Source organism: Copidosoma floridanum, unplaced genomic scaffold (genome assembly GCF_036245765.1).
Source record: "Copidosoma floridanum isolate Cflo_tuat_1 unplaced genomic scaffold, Cflo_Japanese_pri ptg000013l, whole genome shotgun sequence".
Classification (NCBI taxonomy): Eukaryota; Metazoa; Arthropoda; class Insecta; order Hymenoptera; family Encyrtidae; genus Copidosoma; species Copidosoma floridanum.
Window position 1 is genome coordinate 446,416 of NW_028321890.1, and position 25,921 is coordinate 472,336.

General features: G+C 37.0%; 1 protein-coding gene across 1 annotated transcript in view; it reads left to right on the top strand.

Annotated features, from left to right (window-relative positions):
• The window catches only part of LOC106645563 (putative methylmalonate-semialdehyde/malonate-semialdehyde dehydrogenase [acylating], mitochondrial), a 402,363-nt gene extending 377,145 nt beyond the window's left edge, over window positions 1-25,218 (top strand). The window contains exon 7 of the mRNA XM_089591264.1: window positions 25,029-25,218. Within this exon, the coding sequence (XP_089447390.1) occupies window positions 25,029-25,130 (102 nt within the window). The 3' untranslated portion in view covers window positions 25,131-25,218. The remainder of the gene's footprint in view (window positions 1-25,028) is intronic.
• Window positions 25,219-25,921: the final 703 nt, after the last annotated feature.

Genomic DNA, 25,921 nt, shown 5'->3' on the forward strand with positions numbered 1-25,921 from the left:
AAATGATTTTATGCAAAAAAAATTGCAAAAATTATTGCAGAATTTTTTGCAAAAAATTATGCATTATTTGATGCATTTAATACTGCATTATTATATGCATAATTTTCTGCATGTAGTCTTGCATAAATTTCGCATTGCAAGAAAATCTGCAAGAATTTTTGCAAAAATATATCTAAAAAACCCATTTCAATCGACGCGTTATTTTGGGTATCTTTAGCAAATATTCGCACTGTTTTCTCTCTGATAGGTTCAAAGAGCTTATTTGGAATGACAGATCGCACGCAGGTATTTATCCATACATTGATTACCTAGATCAACTCTTATGATCGCCAGCTACAGACCAATTAATTTTATGTTTGATTTGTTAAATGCTCGCCACTACTATACAGTAAAGTGTTCCATGTTAATTACTTTGGTATTTTATTTAAGAATTTTTTTTCATTATGACATGAATATCTCGCAAGGATAACAACTTAGGATTAACTATTTCTATTTTGACGTTATTTAATACAAACAAGTCAGCATACAGTTATACGAAAAATAACTTCAGATACAGGTAGTTTTATTATCATTACCCTTACTACCGTAAAAAAAGCGATTTGTTTTCGTTTTAGCATTTGCTATGACAGTTAATAATCACAAAGAAAAAGTTTTGACAATTGTTGGATTATAAGTAAATTTATATTAGATATGGAAGTAGTGACATCTGTTATGCAGCATGGGTACTGTAAGTGCAATGATGTGTGTGTGTGCTTTGTATATTGCACAGTGAAGTTAGTGAAAAAAAACAGACAGAATATGGCCGTTACCGCGCATGCACGCTCTCGTATAGTCTCTTGGAACAATGAGAGGAGATCTTGTAATCTTACCTAATCTTTATTTTTATTCAAATAAAACGTCCAATGACAGTTGGTAAATAATTGAAAACAACGTCCAATGGTGGTACTGTCATATTTTGAATTTATTAAAAAACAAAACGACGTTTCGGCCGTTTGGACAACGTCCCGGCTCTCATCAGGTACAAAAATCTATGAGTAACAAAATTCTTTGCAATACAAATTTAAGTAAAATAAATTAAGTTACATGTATAACACACCTCTGACTCTTACGAAAGGGATGTAAAATCGTTATGTAGTCAGAGTTTCAAGCTATGTTGCTTTTACACCCTGCACCCTTTTATTTTTTTTATTTTTTTTATTATTAAATATATTATCTTAAGGGTTAATAAGTAAAATATTATTGATCCACTAACTTCAAGTAAATTTATTTATTAACAACGTTGGTTTGTATTTGAAAAACTTTTATTTGCCCACAAACAATTCTGTGTGAAGTCATTACTATGCAAAATTAAAAATAGTGTATATACATAAATTAAACGTGATAAGAAAATGATGTGTAAAAAGACATTTTTAACAAAAATATAAAGAAAATCAATTTTAATGGTGTAAATGTTGAATATATAAACCTATAAAACTAGTCATTTACAAATATCAACTATTAAAGTATTATACTATTAAAACGTGTCATTATATTGTTGATTCCAATAATATAAAAATAGTGTTTAAGATTCATTAGTATAAAGTAAATGTATGTGCTTCAAGGGCAGTGTGGAAAAATGGATTCAATTAATTTTATATTGTGATTTAACTAAAAGGGAATAATTTTAGAATTAAAAAAAGACCTAAAACATATTTGAGAATTTGTAATAAAAATGTCATAATACTTAATATAAAGTGGAGGAAGTGAAGGAGGAGAGGAAATTCTACACCTTTTATTATTAGTATTGGTTGCATACTATAATATTCTTTTTAGTTTTACATGTCTAATAAAAAAAAAAATAAAGTTTACCTTTTTTTCTTCGTGTAAGAAAAAAAATTAATAATCGTACACTTATTAATTTGATACAATTATTCTGACTCTTAGAATTACAAAGATTTATATAACATTGTAAACAGCTCCTCCAAAATAACTACATACTATATCAAGATGTACATTAGTGGTTGTAGAAAGTTATTATATGAACAAAATCGTACTGATGCAGACGGTCAGCAAAACTTTTTAATGTTATTTATATACATTCTCAGAGCACAGAGAGTCTGCATGAACCATCTCACATTAAGAAAGCTCCTTAGATCTTGAATTAACGAAGACATATACTGATAAAAAAACTAATATTGGTTTATGAATCGGCACAAAATCATATCTTAATTGTAAAGTATTTTGAATAAAGTAATAATAAGTGAAGTTTGGAAAGCTTAGAGACAAGATATTAAATAAATCAATTTTTATAATTTCATATGGACTCTTTTAAAAAGTAAGATGTTTTTGGTATTCTTACTTAAAGTATAAAATCATTGATGAACAGTTTTAAAAATAATTTTCAAAGTCAAAAAAAAAATATTTGGGAAATATTTTTTGAGTTTGGAAAAATATCCTGAGTACATGTACAATTGATAATTCGCATGTTTCATTGACGAAATTTCTATTTTTAAAACTATAACCTCCATTCCCTGCAACCTGGCAACCCCGCAGTACCGCGTATTTTTGAAAACTCGTATGTATATTGACTGTTGAATATTAAATTATTAAGATTAATATTAAATTTATTACGGGTACAACGGGTCTCCTAACTGAGGCTTTCATATTTTGTTTTGCTATAGTACGGATTCATGATTTTTTTATGTTGACTGCTTAGTCGTCACAGACTAATTGAAGCTACATAAAAATTTGTATCAGTTTACAAGAAGACACAAATTGGAAGACACTTTTTTGATCACACTTTTTACACTTTCTTTCTTTTTCTTTGCCTACGCACAGTCATATTTTTTGGCACTAACATTATTATCAGTTTCAGAGTCACTATCAGTATTAGCAGTGGTAGTATGGGATATGATGTGTATGTGGCCTATGAATCGGCTTGAGTTGGCAGTCCCATGGCTGCCGTGTCCAGGAGTTGAGGAGGAAGGTGAAGTAATTAAACGCTTGTTAACATTAAGAAGTAAAGGTTTAATATTCACTGGTAAGAAAGGGCTTCTCAAGGAAGCTACAAAATGTGTGCTCGCAATGACGGTCGAGACTTCTCTGCTCGCGCAGCGGCCTGCACGGCGAGCAGAGACGCTGGAGAAAGAGAAGCGGAGGAAGGCTAAAGAGCCTACTCTTTTACCGACAGTTGCGCAGCAGAGTCGGGTCCCCACACTACTCCCCCCTAAGACAGAACAAGTAAAAAGAAAGTGAAAAGCTGTGGCCATCCCAAACTGATATGAGTTACAAGAATAATAAAAAAAAAATGTTTGAACACAGCTTGACAAAAATATTACTGTTTAAATCGCAGTACAACACAAATTGGATTATTTTAACTTAGTTACAATTAACGTTGGAAACAATTTGTTTTAACTGAACAGAGTCTCTACACATAAAAAAAAAAAAAAAATAATAATTTACAGAGAGTGTGTAATTACGCTGTGGCCGCGCAGGTGTAGGCCATTACAAAGTTGTAAGACTCAAATGATAAATATAATTACAAAACGTGTTTAGACACTACTTAAAGTCTATGTAGATCTGACTAATGATAAATTAGACGTAAAACATAAACGTTGCTAGCACAAGTTAAGAAGATATTCAAAAGAAGTTTTACAGACTGTTTTCACAATTAACATTGACTTGACAATAACAGAGATATTAAAAACTATAAATTCGCAGTCTCTGAGTTACAATCGGCCAACGCAAGGCACTTTGGTGTGACTAAACATTAAATGTAACGCATTTTACAGTAATGGTATAACTGAGTAAATATAAAATCACAGTTGGCGTTAAGTAAGCTGAGACTATGTTAATTAATTTTCCTTAATATTAGCAACCAGGTAACGAAGAGACCAGAAAACAAATTTACTTAGAACTTTTAATGGATGTGCTGAAATGAACTTTTTTGTTGCATTGTTTATTGCACGGATAGGTTTTAAGTACAGGAATGGGCCTTGGAGGCAGAATGCAGGGTGCGGTGAGATCCACAGTGGGTGCCTCAAGGTCCTCCGGAACAAAGTGAGCTGGTTTGAGTTGTTCTGTTGAGACAACTTTGAGAGTACCGTTTATATCTATTTTATAATCGAGGTCGGAAATTCGCTCGATGATTTTGTGAGGGCCCGAGTAAGGACGTTCGAGTGATTTGGCAGCTAGGTTACGACGAAATACATGTGAGCAAGTGCGAAGATCCTTAAAAAAGAATGGGCAGGCCTTGTGACGGTGTTCAACGGGCACTGGTTTGAGTGTTCTCATGTGTTCCCTGTAGTCCTCAATAAAAATTTGAGGATTTGCAAAAAAATTGTCAGGGATGAAGAATTCACCGGGCAGGCGTAAGGTTGTACCGTATAAGAATTCGGCAGGGCAGGCTCCCGTGTCAGTCCGTACTGCGGTGCGGAGGCCAAGCAGAACTGTGGGAAGAAGTTTAACCCAATAAGGATCATTGTGACATATGAGTGCGGCCTTGAAACTGCGATGCCAGCGTTCTATGAGCCCGTTGGCAGCCGGATGGTAGGCAACGGTTCTTTTGCGCTGGCAGCCTATGAAGAAGAGGTAGGCGTTAAATATGGTGGATTCAAATTGAGAACCCTGATCTATGGTCAGAAATCGTGGGGCACCGAAGCGAGCGACCCAAGTCTCTTGGAAGGCACGAAGGACCGTGGAGGCTTGAATGTCCTTAAGAGGGACAGCCTCCACCCAACGAGAGAAACGGTCTATGATGGTTTAAAGATACGAGAAACCCTCACAGGTCTTGAGAGGACCAACGATGTCCATGTGAACATGACGAAATCTGTCGTCCGGAGCTAAAAATTGACTGGGTTCGTTTTTAACATGACGAGAGACCTTAGATTGTTGGCAATCGAGACAGCCATGACACCAAGATTTTATATCTCGGTGCATGTTGGGCCAAACGTATCTTTGACGAATCAGTTGATCTGTAACTTTAGCGCCAGGGTGAGAAGAACTATGAAAAAGATCAAAAATTCGATAACGTTAAGCTTTTGGAACGTAGGGACGAAGAATTTTGCCCGTGAGGTCGCAAAAGAGACGGAGATGCTCGTGACCTAGTTCGATGCTTTTAAGTTTTAATGAGCAGTCTGAAGACTCGAGGAGTGACTTTAACTCGACGTCGTGCTGCTGATGCTGAACAAGTTCGGGCATCTCGATATCAGTAGGTTGGCGAATCATGTCGACGCGAGAGAGAGCGTCTGCTGCGACATTATCTGTACCGGGTAAATGTTCGATCTCTGTGGAATATTGAGAGATGAAGCACAGCTGTCGACACTGACGAGGAGAGGCTTTGTCAGCCTTTTGCGCGAAAGCATAAATCAGGGGTTTATGGTCAGTGACGATTTTGAAGCACCTACCCTCAAGAAAATATTTAAAGTACTTTATGGACGTGTAAATAGCAGTGAGTTCTTTATTATAAGCGCTTTATTTGCACTGAGCCGGAGAGAATTTTTGCCAAAAAAACGCTAAAGGGTGCCAAGTTCAGTCAGTCAACTGCTCGAGGGCTGCACCCATGGCAAAGTATGAGGCATCGGTGACAAGACGCGTAGGAGCAGTGGAAGAGAGATGCACGAGATGACAAGCGTTAATAAGACTATTTTTGGTGTCCTCGAAAGCCTTGATGGATTCTTCCGCCCAATCAATTAGCCGGCGATCGTTTTTTTTTGGAGTCGTGCGTGAATGCATAGAGAGAAGCCTGAACAGATGCAGCATTGGGAAGGCTGCGCCGATAAAAATTTACAAGGCCCAAAAACCTTCGGAGCTCGAGAACCGTTTTGGGTCTGGGGAAATTGGCAATGGCCTGAATTTTCTCTTTGCACGGCCTTGAGCCATCCTGATCGATGAGGTGGCCAAGAAAAACGATTTCCGATTTGTGAAATTCGCATTTGGCTAGATTAAGGCGGAGGCCAAATTTTTTGAGACGTTCAAAAACCGTCTTGAGATGAGACTCGTGTTTCTCGGGAGAGGAAGAGAAAACTAAAATGTCATCAAGATAAACAAAAATAAAGTTCAGATCACCCAAAGCCTGATTGATATATCTTTGAAAGGACTGCGACGCGTTGCGGAGGCCAAAAGGCATGAAAACATACTCAAACAAACCAAACGGGGTCGTGACTGCAGTCTTAATAATGTCCGTAGGCGCGATAGGGATCTGGTAATAGGCTCTGTAAAGGTCAAGTTTTGAAAAAACTTTTTTACCCTCCAAGAGAAAAGAATAATCGTGAAGGTAGGGTATGGGGAACTTATCGGGAACCGTGCGAGAGTTTAGACGGCGATAGTTCCCGCAGATTCTCCAAGAGCCATCCTTCTTACACACCATGTGAATTGGGCTGGCCCAGGGGCTCTTGGAGTAGTGGCAAGTACCATTTCTGACAAGCTGCTCGAATTCCTCTTTGGCTATTTGGTATTTTTCGGGATCGAGACGACGCGTGCGTTTGATGACCGGTGGATCGTGAGTTTCTATATGATGAAAAACGTCTTTAGCCGTAATAAACTGAGCAGGTTTTTCACCTGTGACTTCAGGGAAGTCAGCAAGAATTTGAGAAATTCGAGAGCTAGGAGAAAAGAGACTGACTATGGGCGAGTCTGCCTCTCTGAGACAGCCAATTGAGTAGAAGTACGAGTGAGGGTCAATGAGCCTGCGGCACGAAACGTCAACGATAAGACCATAAAAGTGCAGGAAGTCTGCCCCCAAAATAGGGCTAGGAAAGTTTGCACGATGGAATTTCCAGGGGAAACGGCGTTTCAAGCGCAGATTAAGCGCCAGGTCTACCTCACCGTAAGTGTGGATTACGGAATCATTGGCTGCGAACAATTTAAAGTCAGTGGGTCTAGCTGAAGGATCAGTCTTGGGCAGCAAGGAGATTTCTGCTTCTGTGTCAACAAGAAAAAGAAAACTAGACGAGATGTCGCGGATATGGAAGCGTCTTGCTCCAGAAGAAACCTCGCTCGCAGCTTCTACGCGAGGAGAAGAACCTAGTTTTCCTGTGCCTTAGGCCAAGAGCAGTTGCCCTTGCAGCGAAAAGCCCTAGCGCCATACTTGCGATAAATGTAGCAAAGACCATCAGAATTGGGGCCGGGGTTGGACTCAGACTTAGTAGCCTTGTATCATTACGGCGAGAGTGGTCGTTACGATTATGCGACTTTGAGGGGGGGGCCGATCCAATTTTTACCCATAAGGAGATCGACACTTTTTTTTAAGGTATCAACATTGTTTGATAATTTTTCAAAAAGCTGAAAGGATCGATCATCCATGGACGGAATCAAAGGGTTTGCTACCGGGCTAATGGGTCGGGTCGTGGCTTGGGCATGAGTTTTGACAGCGGAGATATTCGTGTGTTCGGAGGCGAGGGAGTCACAGTACCTGTCTGCTGCCTCTGCTAAAGCTGTCAGGGATGTGATATTATGAATCGAAAGGGCTGCGCGACAACCGGGAGAAAATTGCTCCAGGAACACGATCCTGAGGACCTCCTCCCCACATCCTGTCTCCAAGGACGCATTCTGCTCAAAATCATGGACGGTTTGCCTTCTAGCGAAACCTGGTTGCGCAAAAGCTGACGGAGACGCTGTTCCAACGAGCCCCCAAAAGTAGAAATTATGCGTTTTTTAATTTGCTCGTAAAGATCTGGAGGCCTCGGATGCAAATTTAATAAATCAAGAATCGACATCATAGAATCTGCATCTAATTTTTCGGCAATGTAATCCGCTTTGGTTGCGGAGACCGTGATACCGCAATTTCTAAGCGTAATTTCGGCTTGAGCAAACCACGCCTGAGGGTGAGAACGCATAAAGTTCGCTATTTTGGGTGCTCTCGCAGCAGCCACTACCTGAGGTGTCGGATTTTCGCTGTCGTCACCTCTTGCGTTTAAATTGTTAGATCTACCCTGCACCTGTAGTTCGAGCTCTGCGATTTTGTCCATTGCTTGCTTGAGCGACGCTTGTAGTTCTTCGGTGGACATAATTAAAAATTTCAATATAACAAGCCAAGTGAACAAACAAAACAAAAAAATTTTATCGCAAAATGCACGACGAGAATGTAGGACTGCAAAGGTTTTTTAAAAAAAAATGGAGTATTTCAATTAAAAAGAAAAATAACAACGTTAAAAGTCTGAAAATACGCAGAGCCTCATGTTAAAATCGTGTTGAACGAGATAAAAATAAACAACAGCAAGCACGGCTTTAAGCGAAACATGAGGTGATTCCAAGAAAACGCTGAGAGTTGTGCACACATGCGCGCGTCGAGACACGACATATAATACGCAAGTTCACGTGGGCCCGCACAAAGGCTGTAATTGTAAACAACGCAAGAAAAAGTATATATGTATATACAAGTAATCAAACCGGTACGCAAAAAGAACAAAGCATGCAAACACTATTGAATCACCTTAATTATAATTGCAAATGTTCGGCGAAATCGCACTTCGCAAGGTCACGCATGAATACCTGCAGGAGCTGCGGCAAGACGATGAGCTGAGGGCCACTGCAAGCTGGAACTGGTATGATGAGCAGCATCAATGATGGGCTGTTGCTGGGCAATGCCGTTGGCCGGCGTAAACACACAAGAATGCTGCACGGTCAAGATCACTGTACTGGAAGCGTCCGGAAGGGCTCGGATGGCTCGGTGATTTTGGCGTCGAGAGGCTGAGACGATGTATTTCGGGAGAATCATCGACGAGGTGTTAGCGTGAACCCCAGGAAAGCTGGCTCTCGATAGGCAACAATAATGGCTGCCTAAACACAAACTTGCTGCTTACATCTTCCGGGAAGTATGATAATACCTTTCTTCTTCCTCGAGACAGTCGGGGTCACCAATATGGGATATGATGTGTATGTGGCCTATGAATTGGCTTGAGTTGGCAGTCCCATGGCTGCCGTGTCCAGGAGTTGAGGAGGAAGGTGAAGTAATTAAACGCTTGTTAACATTAACAAGAAAAGGTTTAATATTCACTGGTAAGAAAGGGCTTCTCAAGGAAGCTACAAAATGTGTGCTCGCAATGACGGTCGAGACTTCTCTGCTCGCGCAGCGGCCTGCACGGCGAGCAGAGACGCTGGAGAAAGAGAAGCGGAGGAAGGCTAAAGAGCCTACTCTTTTACCGACGGTTGCGCAGCAGGGTCGGGTCCCCACATTATGTATGTATGTATATTTCGAGTTACATTTTACTGTAAGGGCGCTTATTTTAAATTTGATTAAAGAATAGTGGCAAAATGTCATTAAGAAATTATAGAAAAGTAAAACAAAAATTGTATTAATTGGCTACAAAGTACAAAGACACACAATTTCTCAGGCAACAAGGGGGTTGCCAGACCCATAGGAAGAACAAAGCTCTATAAGAATAAGTACTGCATTCACATAGTTCACTGAAACAAAAACTTGAAGAACAAATAAAGAAAATAAGAAAATTTAGTTTAGTACTTACGATAGTTGAGCTTCATGAGTACTGTACTTATGCATGACGTTTTTAAGAAAGCCTCTTTTTTCTCATTTTTCTCTACAATAGCATTAAGGTCTTAGACCTCTTGTATTAATTTTTCGTTGCTCATTTTAACAGTACCCTACCTGGCTACCGACTTTTCAATTTGCTGTTTAAATGCAATAGAATTCTCTACACCTTTGGCCGTAATAAGTATGTCTCCCGTTTTTTGTAGTGACAACACTTTGGATTGCTACATTATTCTTATCGGGTTCAATGTTCGCCTTCATCTTCTTCAGCACCTTTGCAAAGGTCTGACCTTCAGCCATTTTTACTACTACTGTTGTTGTCGCGTCTACTTTTTTCTTCTAACTTGTTTTGTCATTCAGGAGAATCTCTCCTTGTTTGCCACTGAATGTTTTTTTTTTTTTTTTGGAAGACATGGTTTGCTGGCGTTCCTCAGGGCTATCCAATAGGCTCGTGTTTCTTTTACTTCGTTCTATTTCCTTTAGGGCAGTATTTAGGGTTTTTTTCTGTACCTGCCGTCGGAAATTATCTCGCCCTTGTTCCCTCCACTTCAGGGATTAAAATGACGCCTTCCAAGAATTTGAAAACACTTCTTTTTTATAAAGAAAGCCTTTTCTTATCAGCTCTGTCGCTTCAATGTGTTTAAGCGCAGCTTTGAGCCTATTCTTGACAGCGTTTGCTGTGTTTCTATACTTATCATTAATTGCTTTTAGCGTCTCCGTAATCTCTTTCGTTGCTGATTGGACTTTATCAGTCACTTGCTGTCTTTTTACTTTGAGCTTAGCAACATTTTCTTTTAGACTGGCAAGCTCCTCCTGGGTCTGGCTGCTAAATACTGATACGTCGCTGTCCTCGGTATCATTGGGGCCTATGCTCGACAGGTTTTCTCTTTGTCGTTTGTCTGTGAGAAAGGGCCGTGGAACACTAAGCAGTCCCTGTTGGCCATAAAACATATCTTTTTGCCCCCCTCCATCCCACAATCCGTTGGGCCTGTAACAGTCAGCCGAGCTTTCGCCAGATCGGAACTGCTGGTGGATTTCCTCAGAGTGGTTACCGCCTGGAGTACAAGTTTTGCATCGACGTTTTTAATGTTGGCATCTTTTTTATTGTCATACTGACCAGCGAAGGCCAGCAGTACCCTTTTTTTTTTAAATTAATATCTGGAAAAAGTAAAAGCCAGGGCAGCAGCATTGGAGAGCTGCTGCAAAGAGATAACCTCTGATTTTGTAAAAACGAAATTATTACAAGAGGCTTAGATGATTGATACGGACAGTGCTACTGACCTTCAAGAGTATTTTTCAAGTGGCAAGAAGCAAAAATTTCGTCAAAGTTGACAGGTACAACAGCCAAGAAGTGCAAAATATATAGAGTGCTTTAATTGCAATGACTTTGGCCACTATGTCAAGGACTGTCCGTTGCCTTCCAAGAGGTCAAATCGCGGTTTTAGTGCTGAATTAGAAGAGGACAAATATAGTGATTCAGACAACGACAGTTCCAAAGTCTGTGCATTTAACGCATCGCATAATAAAAGGTACGTGGCAGAATGGCTGATAGATTCAGCAGCATCAGGCCACATGTGCAATAATGCTAAATTTTTTTGCGAACTACAAACAGTGCAAAAGGGGAACATCTCAGTTTGTAACAATAGTAAACTTCGAGTTCTTAGAACTGGTCGAGTCAACCTATCAGTTGAAAAAGACGATAAAGTAAACAAAGTTGTGCTCAGTGAAGTTTTGTACGTGCCTGGCGCGACTTCAAATTTAATTTCAGTTGGTGCGTTGGCGCGCGAAGGCCACGAGTCAAGATTTATTGGCAATAAGTGCTATGTTAACGACAAGGAGAGACAACTCTTTTTTTCGGGCACGCAATTAAGTAATTGTTTATATAGGTTAGACGCTACCAAACCCTCTAGAAGTGTACACCAATCGACACCTAAACAAGTAAGTTGTGTAGCAGAAGATCAGCATCTTTGGCACAGAAGGCTCGGCCATGTGAATGAGCAGGATATGAACATACTCAAAAGTGACAGCAGCAATGTCATCAATTACACTCGTAAAGGAAAGCTGGATCAGTGTTACGGGTGCATTCAAGGCAAAACAATCAAGAAGCATTTCCAACAAAATGAAAAAAGAGCAGCTGAGAAATTGGAGCTAATACACAGTGACGTACGCCAGATCTCAGACACATCACTAGGAGGAGCAAAATACTTTATAACGTTCTTGAAAGATTACAGTAGACATTTATTCACAGTTTTTTTGAAGTCAAAGTCTGAAGTGCCAAAAACTATCAAATATTTTATTAAATTTGTAGAAAGGCAAACTGGAGCTGAACTTAAGACACTCAGGAGCGATAATGGGTGTGAGTACGTTAATGAAGAACCCTAGAGTTACTTCAAGGATGCAGGTATCAGACATGAGATCACGGTGCCCTATAACCCTCAGCAGAACGGCAAAGCGGAACGTGTCAACCGAACCTTGATTGAAAAGGCAAAGTGCATGCTTACCGATAGCAACCTGGATAAGAAGTCTTGGGCTGAGGTGGTGACAACGTCTACTTACCTACATAACCGTTTGCCCAAAAGAGTTCTACAAAATAAAATACCTTATGAACTGTGGACTGGCTCAAAACCAAATTTGAGCCATTTACGGGTCTTTGGGTCTAGAGCCTATGCGTTGCTGCCGAATCAGCAAAGAACAAAAATGGAACCTAACACCAAGCAATGTATCTTTGTTAGATACCCTCCAAATCAGACAGGTTATAGGTTGTGGGACCCTGCTACCAACAAAATGCTGGTCGCTCGAGACGTTAAGTTTGTGGAACCAGCAAGTCCAGCAAGCAGCAATCATCAAATTTTGCTACCATACCCAAGTGACTTGGGCCTACACGAGGACCAGCATCAATCTAAGAAGGTGGATCCAACTTCTGAAGAGTCTTCTAGTGAAGGTACCATTAATGTCACTGCCCAATTTAAAGTTAACTGTTTAAATGTTAAATATATTCTTTATTAGTAAATTATTGCTCTTATTTATAATAGCATGGATTTCGCTAATAATGACAAATTTAAATAATCGATATGTAGTTTTAAAGTATAGTCAGTTTATCTATTTAAATAAAAATAATTGTGATGACAACCTTAATTAATGAACCTGATTGAGTATTGCTCCGGATAACTATAGTTACAAAGTTATGACGCCCATTATTCACTGGTTACTTGCGATAAGCTTTTTTTCATACTAGAGATTTTTCTTATTACCTAGATATAGATCTACCATACAAGACAATCATATCAATGAGCTACGCAACGACAGACTAAACTAAAGTATCTTATATAGCACCCATTGATGGTCAAGAATGGTAGATGCATTCAACATAACCCTTTCCGATCAAATCCCTGTGCATCAAGAAAGTGCTATATACATTATATATACTAAATTGCGCTGCCTCGCGCCTGTCAAACTAACCTTTTTCCAAAATCGGTGATTTAAATTAATTTCTCAAAAACTGTACATTTTCGGGTCTTGCGCATATGGTAACTTTTGTTCAGAAAGTAATGAACTATAACATTAAAATTTTAGACCATATCATTAGGGATCACAATCTCATTGGGTTGGTATAGTCGTTTAATGACGAACTTTGAGACAGTTTTGTTGTTTTCAACAGTAACATGAATCTCAAATTTCTATGCTTCTTGAAAATAAACAAAAATTGTGTTTGCGATTGAACTAAAGTAAACTGCATCTTTTAAAAAAGGCTTTGATGACCTTTTTTGGAATATTGGGAGAGTGAAAAGTAGTTTTAGGCCAAACCAAAGAATTACATCATACTTCTACTGAACTGAAACTTAAGATTTGTATATTTACCAGTAAAAGAAAACAAGTAGATTTACCATAGTACTTGGCAAAATAAATTAGTGTTGCTAAACGAGATAATGAATAGTGCCGGTGACATCAAATAAAATAATTAATAATGCTGGCTATTAATAAAAGTATAAGCAATAATCAGAAATCGTAAAAAACTTCAGTTACATGATAATAAAAATGGTGTAAATCTTGCGATACTATTGTTAGAGCAGTGCTCAAATAGTAATTTTAATTAAACCAGAGAACTCCATAACGAGTTGCACTGGGCGAGCAATCATTGTGGACTGGCGTATGCTGGCAACGTAAAAAACGTACAAAGTTGTCACATGTGCAAGGTGCACAGTGATTACCAGCCATGCAGGGCCATTGTTGGCGTGCTGCTGGATATAAGTTAATTTTATAAGTAGCTCCTACATAGAAATGTTTACGATATTGACTTGCTGATTTAAATATAATTATCGCACCGCTGTGTTGACTTTCACGTTATACAACTTAATTTCTTAAGGAAGTAAAATTCAAAAGAAAGTAAGAAATTAAAAAATTTCCCTTACAGCTTAGTTTTAATCAAGTAAAGTCAATCATAAATAATTAATTTAGCAAAATTACTTAATTGTATCAGTATCCCAGAAAACTACGTTTTTAGTAATCAAGTAAAAAGGTTAGTAAATCTACAAAGAAAATAAAAAGTACTGCAACAGCTCGATTATATACAGTATCACCACAAATCATGGAAGATTTTTTTTATTAATATTAAAAATACAGTAGCAGCTTTGCTTAAGATTAAAAAATGTATAAAATAAAAAATTATAAGCTTTTGTAGATACTGTGACTGCCAGGGTTTAATCGAACTTGACTCTCAAATCGACAATATTTTACAATAAGCTAGTATTGTTATACATATTTATTAAGGTTATTTTTTTTTTCACGAATTATAATATTAGAAAACATACAAGGACACATACCTTGAAACAGGGATAAAAATTATTTTGATAATGATTTTGTACATAATAAGAAAAGTATGCTATTTCACGCTTTAAGAAAGTTTTTAAACTAAAACATATATTATATCAATGACTGAATTTACCATCACTTAATACAATTGACTTACAAATCAATGACAACACAGAGAAAATTTTGTTTTGTAGACATATATATGCCTTGCCTTAAAACTATTCCTGAATAGAAAGATGGTATGATTTATAAATTAGCTCTGAATTAAAATAACAATGAAGGTGCATGTTTTAAATTTAAATGTAAAATAAATTGAGTTAGTTCAATTTAATACATTAAAACAAGGCATCTACGACTCCAAAGAAATTTCGAGAATAGTAGACGAAACTTCGCATGATCTATGCAATAAATGGATGTTATTTGGAAACAAATAATTTTACTAGAAGATTTCTGTTAAACACTTGCTATTTTAAAAAAGAGTAATAGAAATCTAGTTAAATGTAAGACCATTTAGCAATAATTTCCTTAGAACTCTTCTGACACTTCAAAATGGAATACAAACATGTGTTGGGTTAATAAAATTTCCAGGTCCGGAAGAACTAACAAAAAATCCACTAGGAGTACTAGTAGTAGCAGTAGTAGTAGAAGTAGTAGTAGTATTTTTTTGTAGAGAGAAGGACAAAGACTGGAAGCACACCGCTGGAACAGCAGTAGTGTGGAACTCAGTGAACTTTTTTTTATTAGACCACTAACACCGTCTAAAATCCCCTCTCATGCGACGTAGCCTTTGTTCCACCCTGAAGCCGCGTTAGCATAATTTCAGAGTAGAGACACTAAAGAGATTATCGTATCTCCCATTATTAGTAAGCAAGCTCGCCATCAGTTTGCTACAGGTGCCAATCATCTCGAGACCTGGAAAGTACTCGGGGTCCCTAAGAGCTAACACCCGTGTCTAGTGCTCCATTGCAGGCTGCATTCTTTGCAAGTGCTACCAAATGCTTGATGGTTTTTTCAGCTGATAAGTAACTATACGTAGCTTAGCGTGGGTCCAAATTAGCTAATACACCTTCAAAAAATTTGGCCTCATTACTTTTGCACCACTTGGACATTCCTCCAGTCTTCTTCTAACAATTGTCTAAGAATACTGCAGCTTACACTGCCGGCTTCGTGATTTGTGTACCCTGTCTTACACAGAAAACACAGTGCTGTACTACTGCGGTCTTTTTTGCGGTGGTTGAAGCTTACGCATTTAAAGCACAGATTTGATCGGTCCTCCTTTTGACAAACATGGGATATGTGACCATTCTCCAGACAACTAAAACACCGTGTTACAATCATCCTTTTCTCAATACGGCACAAGACGAAGCCAATCTTGACCCAGCCTGCGAGTTCGACTTCCTTGGCGACTGTTTCGTCAAGGATCATGAACGCCATTCTTTATTCCCTACCGTTCGTCTTAAGGAGATTTAGATCTTGGTGTCGGTTTTCAATAATTTTTTCAATGGAATCCTTGATTTCTCCTTCTTTGACAATACTGCTCAAGTCTCAAACCTCAAGCGTTACTTTTCATTCAGTAGTAACCACCGATCTTTGTCCCACTACTGACTCTTCCACATAATAAGTTAATTTTTTGACATCTGTAACTCCTTTGGCTTTGAAAAGCAAATCTTCTTTTATGGTGGCAACAATACTCTGGACCACTGCTCCTGTCTTTTCAGGGTTAAAGTCAACCCTCATTGAGTTAAGAACCCCAGCAAATTTTTGTCCTTCTCCAACCCTTACCATGGTTTTTGTCATCGTGTCATAGCTTTTTTTTGTGCAGTCCTATGGCTAGGAAAGATCTCTTTTCTCTTACCATCGCTAGTTTTTTTTTTTTTTGAGGCTCACAGCTCTTTGCCATTTTTTAGGGCTTTCTAAGGGACTCCAGTTTTGTCTGTACGATTTGTTCAAGAGCAGTGTTCAAAGTATTTTTCCAATCATTTCGACTAAAATAATCTCTTTGATGTTTTCCAATTTCCATCGATTAAAAGTATTCTTTCTACACTTTAGTATAACTCTCTTTTTTCCAAAGGACAAACCTTCTAGTCACGTTAGCTGCTTTCAGGTGTTTGAGCGCAGTATTAATGCCATTTTCGACAGCGTTGGCGAAATTTCCATACTTCTAATTAATAGCTTTCAGCGTTTTCTCAAACTCACTTGTTGTAAGTTGAACTTGCTCAAAACCTTCATTTCGTTTTCCTCCCAGTTTTGCAACAATCGTTTTTCATGGAGTCGAGCTCCTCTTGCGTTTGGTTGCTAAAAATGGTAAGGTTGCTGTCCTCGCATATATTTCTGCCAAAGCTATACATTTCATCAATTTTAGTGATACTGTACATAATCGAACTATTGCAGTACTTTTTATTTTCTTTGAAGATTAACTTACCATTTTACTTGGTTACTAAAAACGTAGTTTTCTGGGATATTGATACAATTAAGTAATTTTGCTGAATTAATTATTTATTATTAACTTTACTTGATTAAAACTAAGCTGTAAGGGAAATTTTTAATTTTCTTATTTTCTTTTGAATTTTACTTCCTCAAGAAATTAAGTTGTATAACGTGGAAGTCAACACAGCAGTGCGATAATTGTATTTAAATCAGCAAGTCGATATCTTTACCATTTCTATGTAGGAGCTACTTATAAAATTAACTTATATCCAGCAGCATGCCAACAAGGACCCTGCATGGCTGGTAATCACTGTGCACTTTGCACATGTGACAACTTTGCACGTTTTGTACGTCGCCAGCATACGCCAGTCCACAATGATTGCTCGCCCAGTGCTACTCGTTATGGAGTTCTCTGGTTTAATAAAAATTATTATTTGGGCACTTTAACAATAGTATCGCGAGATTTACACCATCTTTATTATCATTTAACTGAAGTTTTTCACAATTTTTGATTATTGTTTATACAATAATTAATAGCCAGTATTATTGATTATTTTATTTGATATCACCAGCCCTATTCATTTTCCCGTTTAGCAACACCAATTAATATTGCCAAGTACTATGGTGAATCCACTTCTTTTCTTTTACTGGTAAATATACAAATCTTGAGTTTCAGTTCAGTAGAAGTATGATGTAATTCTTTGGTTTGGCCTAAAACTACTTTTCACTCTCCCAATTTTCAAAAAAAGGTCATCAAAGCCTTTTTTAGATGATGCAGTTTACTTCAGTTCAATCGCAAACACAATTTTTGTTTATTTTCAAGAAGCATAGAAATTTGAGATTCATGTTACTGTTGAAAACAACAAAACTGTCTCAAAGTTCGTCATTTAATTTATGTGCAGTTTACCGTATGACATGGTGGATTGACAGTGTGTTTGAATAGGTCACAGAACCGTAATCACCGATAGTTAAAGGCAAGAATCTCCTCTCTTCTTCACATGGCTTTCTGTTTCGTGCACAATTTTGATGTGAAGCCTGAAGGCAACAATAATTAAAATAATTGTAAGGCTAAGCCACACCCTCTTCCCATGCTTCCCGATTTTAAGCTTGGAGTGTGTGCATGTGCTGTTGATAGTATGTATCAATGACCACTACATGGGTGTGTTGGAGTTAATAAAAGACAAAAATTTATAAGAAGCAAATTTTTAAGAACTAAAAATATAATTCAGTAAAAATTAAAGTCGTATACAGCGATTACCTTAATGTACTAAATTATTGTTTTTTAGTGCGTGTACCTAGAAAGGAATAGATAAGAGACAGACAGGATTTTTAGGAAAAAATAAATTAAGAAGCAAATACTATAACCGTAAATTATCATGTTAAAAAAACGGTTCCTTTTTTTGAATAACAAAAACACTAAATGATGTTTTGAGAAATATTAGTTCTCTACAGGTGACGAATATAATCTATTTTTTGTTATATATTTTTTATAATAATGTTTTTTTTCCCTCTTATTAGCGTTCGAAATACCCGGTAAAAAGCTAGCATTGTTTTCTGACATTGCAAAAGCTGAGAAAGAGCAATAACATCCCGCTGCTCTATTCCCTCTATACCAAGGAGAAGGGACAGAGTGCGTTGAGCCACCGATTTGATGAGACAAGCTATCGATGCCGATATTTTTCTTAGTACTTTTTCTCTTTGAACTTCTCTCTGGGAAGCATCGAATACTTTCTCTTCAGAACTCTCCTAGAAAAGCCCTTACTAAAATCAGTGGTGATATACGTAGTGCGGCTAAATACGTCCAATGGTTCTATTTCCCTTCGCTGTTGTATGTACTGCGACTTAACTATCACTTTATTATTAATCAAATCATTCTTAACTACTATATTATTACTTACATAGTTCTGTTTATTATTTGTATACACTCCATATAAGATGAATCAGATATCTCTTATTTGTTATTGAAGAAATTTTGTACATACTATAATACGCAAGCAGATTACTAGATCAATTAATTTTTTTTTTTTTTTCTTTAAATTATGTATCAGGGTGTTTTATTTCTTCCTAGGGCTGCTGGTGACGGAACCCACTATTTTTATCATTTTTTACTACTTTATTTTTAATAAATGTATATAATCATATTATGTCGTAAGATCACATGAAAGCATTCAAAACTTAATGTATAAAAAAAACAATAATGTTCGCGTATGTGCGTATACGCTTATTGAGAGCGAAAGAGAGAGACGAAGGCCTTGTGGCACCACAACGCAGGGGGGTCTCTCCCAAAAGGGCCCCCCTCCCTTAATTGTCGCCACGTTGTCCAGTCTCTCTAGACAATTCGCAAGTGAGAGTGAGTTGCAATCGAAGAGCGTTAGAACGAGCGTGACTTAAGTACTCGTCTACTTCGATCGGCACTTTTTTTTCTCGCACTGACCAAGCGACGCACGCTGGCCTAGGAGAGCCTTCCTCTCTCTCCTTCGTCTGAGCACAGTCTGTAATTTTAATTTGTTTAATTATTAGCGTCATTTTCCGGTCTTTTTTTCTGATTCGCCTTCATCTTTATATTTGCTGTAAAAATGCCAGTTGTTTCCTATTATCGAAGTGTTCGTGTTGAGCGTTTTATTTTCTCCCTACGCTCTACAGGCGTTTGTCAACGATAACGGGTACGTTCCCCCCACCCCCCCTGCGACCTTGATAACGGTCCATCGCGACCTAGAGGCTCGAAACGAAACAAATAAAATCAAAAAAAGGTTACTATTTTTCAAATTTTTTTGAAAAAGCATAAGTACAATGGAAAAGTAATAGCTATACACAGCTAAGGATAATAGTGGTTCCAAGTATTTTATGGAGTGTGGGGTATCAAAACATATAGAAAATTTTTATTGAGTTAAAATAATAGACACATCTATTGAACTTTCTTATAAATTGCAGGGTCTAAGAACGGAGGCATAAGTTCCAAACATAGTGCGAGAGAGAGGTGAAAGGACTGTGGAGGAACACTTAAAAATGTGTAGGATAGAGAAAGGGCCACAAGAGTTACAATAATAACGAAATAGGTAATTAGATTAAAATAACGAACTTTTACTTATTTTGATAGAGGGAAGCGAAAGGGGCTCTGAGGGGCTCAATAGTTTTCGGTTATCATTTTATTGAATACAAAAAATAGGACTACCAATTGAACTTTCTCGTATTTTGCAGAGATATGTGAGGAAATAGCGTGGAGGGCAGGGTGTAGTGTGAATATGTTAATAAAACGAACAGTTTTCTTTACAGATAGTTATGGAAAATTAGAAAACATTGTTTCTGTAAGAATTCAACTTATTATTTTATTTTTAAGCGTAAGAAAGTTCTTTTAATAGTTTCGATACATATAGCATCGTTGTTGTTTTCATAAGATATAAAAAGTCATCAGACTTCTAGACATCCATTAGACTTATAGAGATTACAGAGAGCACATTAATTTTAAGAGTTCATAACTAATGAAAACAAAAATGGAGAGGAAAAACGATACTTACAATTTTTTCCTTGTTAAACATTATAAGAAGTCGTTTCAGTTAAAAATGATAACAGGAGATAAAAAGTGATAATCTGAAGCGAAAAAATTATTATGTTGATCTCAAACAACCCTCTACATCAATTCAAAAACGTTAAATTTTTACAGATAAGGTATTGCTTTGTGTTTGGTGGGATTTAGAGGGAATTTTTTATTATGAGCTGCTACAATCAAAGCAAACCATTACAGCAGAAAGTTATCGCTTACAACTAAACCATTTAAGTTAAATGTTAAGCGGAAAACGTCCATTTACTGGCCGTGGACCAAGTCAAGTAAAATTGTTGTATGATAACTCCCAACCACACATTGCGAAACCTGTCTTTCAAAGTTTAATGTCTCTTGGGTGGAAAATTTTGTGGCATCTGGTACACTCTTTAGATTTCATGACAAATAATTATAATATTTTCAGATCGATAAATAACGCGCCTCAAAGTGTACACTTTCAAACATTTGAAAAAGTGCAAAAGTGGGTCAATAATTCCTTCGAGTTAAAAATCCAAGAAGTTTTTCATAAGGGGATCCGTAAATGATCAGTTAAGTGGCAACAGGTGTTAGACAATAACGGATAATACTTTGATGATTAAACGTGTGAGCTTTTCATTGTAAAATTGAAGTCGAAAATAAGAAAAGTTGCTTTTTTTTGCACGTTCCCAATAGAAATGCTTAATCAGTATCTTTTGTTTTATATGTAAGAAATTTTTTATTTGTTCTTACTTTTTCTATAACCATAAACAAGTCTTAAAGTTAAAATTTTAATAATGTAGGATTAAATCTCAAAAAGTCTTTATTTTCTAACGGTAAATTGTATGAAGCTCTAGTAAGATGCAAAAATAAACATGAAATCTTAGCTCGAATATGTAGTGATAACTACTTAGACACTTAAATTATCGTTCTAAAAAAATTTTTTTTTTTCATTTTGTATTGTTACGTGATAAATAATCATCCGATTACTTACAAACACAACATTGACTGATTGATTGATTTTTTTATTAATTTCAGGACTACAGCGTCCCCCCCCCTACTGGACTTCGCCCGAGATTTATTGAATCGCACACCAAAGTGTGTTTATACGTAATGTAAAACGTTTTCAGTTGAAAATATAACATCTATTTCTGACACTTCTTAAAATAAAAAGCTTCTTATTAAAAACATATTTAATCGGAATCCATGCAGTTCATTTGGTCAAACAATAAGCTGTAAGAAGTAAATGAAATTTAACTATTCTGAGAACTATCGTGCGTTCCTTACGCCATAAAGTAATTGCTGGCTCTACAGGGCCGTTCACTTGCACTTTCTCACGTTATAATAAATGAAAAAGGCTGTTTGTTGAAACTGTAAACATTTAAGACTGATAAAAAATATGTGCTTAAAAAATTGTTTTATTCAATTGATTACCAGAGCAACAAAGTTCTAAAGCGTAATCCCTCCATTTTTTATTGCCACAATAAGTAGAAATACACATTTCTCTACCTATTTAAGAATCTGAAAGATTTGAGTGATTACTGTCAAGGTTAAAATAGAAATCTGATTTCTCTGGTAATGGATTCTTTATTTATTGATTTTGACGTTGCTGTTTCAATCTCGCTACATGTTTTGCGTGAATTTCTTGACGCCAAAAATTTTTAACATTTAGAGCATTTGAAGCTTTCTTTTCAGTTCGCTCTCTTGTGACTAAAGACTATTTTTTCTCAACTTTGTTAAGTTGTAATGTATTTGTTGGCCAGGTAGTTCAACATCCAATGGTCTTCAAAAGGACTGATGAGCTAAGCCCTTTCTTGACTGAAGTTTCCAGCAAACGTGACTGCCTGGATTTCTCAGGGTGGTCTTCTCTGGCCAACTGTCATAGCACCAGATTGATCGCGAGGAAACTAGAACGTCTGAAGCGTTGGAGCTAGTTGTAGAGCTCTTTACCAACGTCTCCTCACGTTACGCCAGGGACATTGGTGTCTAAAGCATCTTTTTTTTGTAGAGCTCAGTCATTTTAGTGATCTAAGGTGGGGAGATTGATTTGTGATGCTTGTCCATTGGAGAATGTGACATTTTCTCAAGTTTATTATTCCTTTATAGTTATTAGGTTCACCCAGCGCAGACCTTGGAGAGTATCGATGATTTCTGGTTGACTACTTACAGAGTCGAGAGAGTAATGTAATGTAGTATTGTTGGTCGCCAGAGTTCCCAGCCTTGTGACGAATAACCCCACTCGTGACGTCTGCCAGTAAATGACTGACTTGGTTTAATAGTGGCCAGCTTTATATAGTTTTTTAATCTATGAATCGTTGCCGGAAATGGTAGTAAAAATGTACTTGTTGGCAAGGTATAGGTGGCCATTAAAAGAATCGATGAGATTAATGGTTAAATAGGGAACGTAAATACTTATAATATTCCTTAAAAAAGCCGGTGGTGATACTCCAGTCATGTCTTATTATTATTTTCAATGATGAAGAGCCAGTTGCTGGTAGCTTGACTCTTGCCCACAAAGTCTCTGTGTGTGGAGACCGTGCTAGAGGCAGATACGCCACTGACTAAAAGAATATCTCATCTTTGGATCGTTCCCCGGATAACCATCCTCTCATCGGTAGTCGGAAAAGTGGGCTTAGAGAATACCTTATCTGTACACATGCTGTTGCTAAAAACCGCTGAGGAGGCTATTGCAGCTGCCCAAACTCAGAGTTGTTCTCTCTGGTTTGCTGTTCTAGTTAGTAAGACTAATAAATTAACCCAAAAAAGTAGTCTAAAAACGGAAACGAATGTGAAATAAGAATGAAAATAAGAATAAAAATAATTGTAAAAACAGTTATAATAATAACAAACAAAAAATGACGCACGAAGAGGTGCACAGCGATGTTATCCAAATTGGCTGGTGCTGCTCCCCGTTCCCAGTTGTTTGCCACCAGGTGAAGCTTTAACATCTTTATCGATACAAGGAGAATCTGGAAAATTCTACTATCTGCAATCAAGCTAGACCCACCTTAGGTTAGGCTTGGAAAAATTCATAAGCCTCTATGAGCGGTGAAACTAGAATCCGGGACAGACACTTCCGTTACGACCATCAGCTGCCCCGTTCCTAGATCAGTCATTCCAGATCTGACCATTTGGAAACAGCTTTCAGGATGGCCACATCCACGAGGACCTCTAGGCGACGCATCTGCCAGCTCCCGCCTGTCACTGCATAATAGCTGTGATACGTGCACGGGCACAGCTCCCTGACAGCTGAGTCATCTAGGCCATTCACACCCATCTTTCAAGGTTTGCTATATTTGCTACCACTCTTATCTTTCTTACTCGGGATTCTCATTTTCAATAATTTTTTTACAAAGTTCCAAGAAAGCGATGAAGTTTCTTTACTTGACACAAAGTACTAGTTTTCCTTTCGCCAGTCCTCAAGCCCCATTGTTTGCATGAATTGCTTTCGACTTTTATGCGTTTTTGGACATCTTGAGAGTCGATGTTGAGAGGTATCAACCTTCCCACATTTGCAGATACCACAGTCTTCCAATTTATACCTGTATAGGCTCGCGTTAAAGTTTTTGTGACCAGTCAGCACCTGAACGCATGCGTGGTTCTATTCGAATCATTTGGAATTGAGTGTCTCTTTTACGTTTTTTATAAATAAATATGTAACCCGTCTATTTCTTGAGCTTTCTCATCTCTCCTGCCAAATGCTCATGGCTTCCTCCTTTGTTTGTTTCTCACTCACGTCTTTAGCCCTGACTTCTTTGAGGTTTCCAAAGAATATTAGTTTTTCTTTTGTCAAGTTGTACAGGACAATTCTGTTTTCAAGGAGGAGATTAAATGGGAGTGTGCTCGCAGTTACGCACAGCACGTCTTGATGATAATATTAATAATAATAATAATAATAATTATAATAACAAAGTTTCAGCAGTGATAACAACAAAGACAGAAATAACAATATAGTAAGAATGCATAACAATAGGCTAGCACGGACGCCAACTGCTATAACGCACCTCCCAGGTTCAGTGACTTATTCATCGTAATTAATCCATTAGTCTCTCTAGTAGAACAGCGGAAGCGATGACGAAGGAACTTTTATAGAGGGCAGTGTGACCGTGAGTAAAGTGAAAGGGACCAGAAGGAATTGTAGTAAATGAACGTGCAACGATATAGGAGCAGAGGGTAGAAAGCGAAGAAAAGAAGTTGGGACTGTTGTGGGCAACGACTGAGGAGGCAAAGTAATAAAGTCGTGATGTACGCTAAGTGTCAGCTACCTAAATCGAAGGCAGTGAGATATTAGTACACATTGCAATATCAGAATAATTGAAACTTTCGATATAACGGGCAAATGTAATGATATTTACCGTATTTTGTAAAGGTTATTAGTGATCTGAGGGTGGTAACAAAATACAGGTGAAAGCGCCGTGGAGGTAGTTAGGTGATGAGTAAGTTTTACTCACACTTTATTCGGTTAAAATCACAGAGAAATTCTAAGAATTTTTTTCTGGGGCTATGGGGCTATTTAGGGTAGTGGAGGAAGGTATGCATGACCCCACCCAAACAACTATGTAGTAAAATTACTAATAACACTTCTGTACAAGAATACACATAGTATGGTGAAGGCTGTTTTATTAATATGTAAGAATATAACGTGTAAAACAAAAATGTCTTTTCAAATATTTATACCGCTAAAATAAAAGTGTTTGTTCACAAAAAAATTTCATTAGATCATCAAAAATAATTATTTAAATTGAAATAACTGCTTATAGAAAGACCTTTTTTATATTTTAATAAATGTTTGTTTTATGTTTTTTGTTTCAGGGTATTAATTTCCATACTCAAACCAAAACTATCACTCAATTATGGAGGGCTGGGGATTCAACTAACATCTCGTCTGCAACAACTATGCCTATTATGAAATAATTTTGTATTTAAATAACAAAAAAAAAAACTTGGCAGTCCGTTATTTGATAAAAAGTTAACAAAAAAAAAAAATAAATAATAAGGCTGATTTCAAGCAACTTTTACTGTACATAAAAAAAATTAGCAACCTCAATAGTTTGTTCTTTTGCATAAATATTCATTGAGATAAAGAAACAGCAAAGATAAGCGAAATTTTATGAAGATGTCACAAAATTGAGAAGCAAAAACAATAACGTTGTAAATAATAAAAAATATTCTTCCTGTATTACTATACTGTTCTTAGTAGTTGTAATGAGAAACAAAGAGTAAAGCCGCAAAGAACATTAAGTCACTCTTTATCATTAGTATTTTCATAAAATTGCTGTTGAGAAACTTAATAGTATTAAGGAATATGCTCTTTTATTTATCTAAGAATTTTAAGGTAAACATATTTTGTTAAAAAAGTTGACTTCACGGTCAGTAATATAAGGTGAAGTTCTTAGAGCAGTACTTGAGAATTTTATTATAGATGTTAATAGATTGGTTACTTTTGATAATTTTGAATAAAATTTTAGAATAAGATTGAGACACCAAATGAAAACTTTGAGATAAGATACTCTAAGGCTAAACATTAGGAATAAGCTTTAGTGAAGATTAGTGACCTGCTTTTTTACTTAAAAATTCACTTGCACATTTAAACTGATGGAAAAAAAAAAAAAAAAAAATTAATACTAATTGGAATGAAAAAATTTTTTCTTACGATTAAAATTTGTGGAGTACACTCATTTTTACAAGTTCAGTTTATCGAGAGC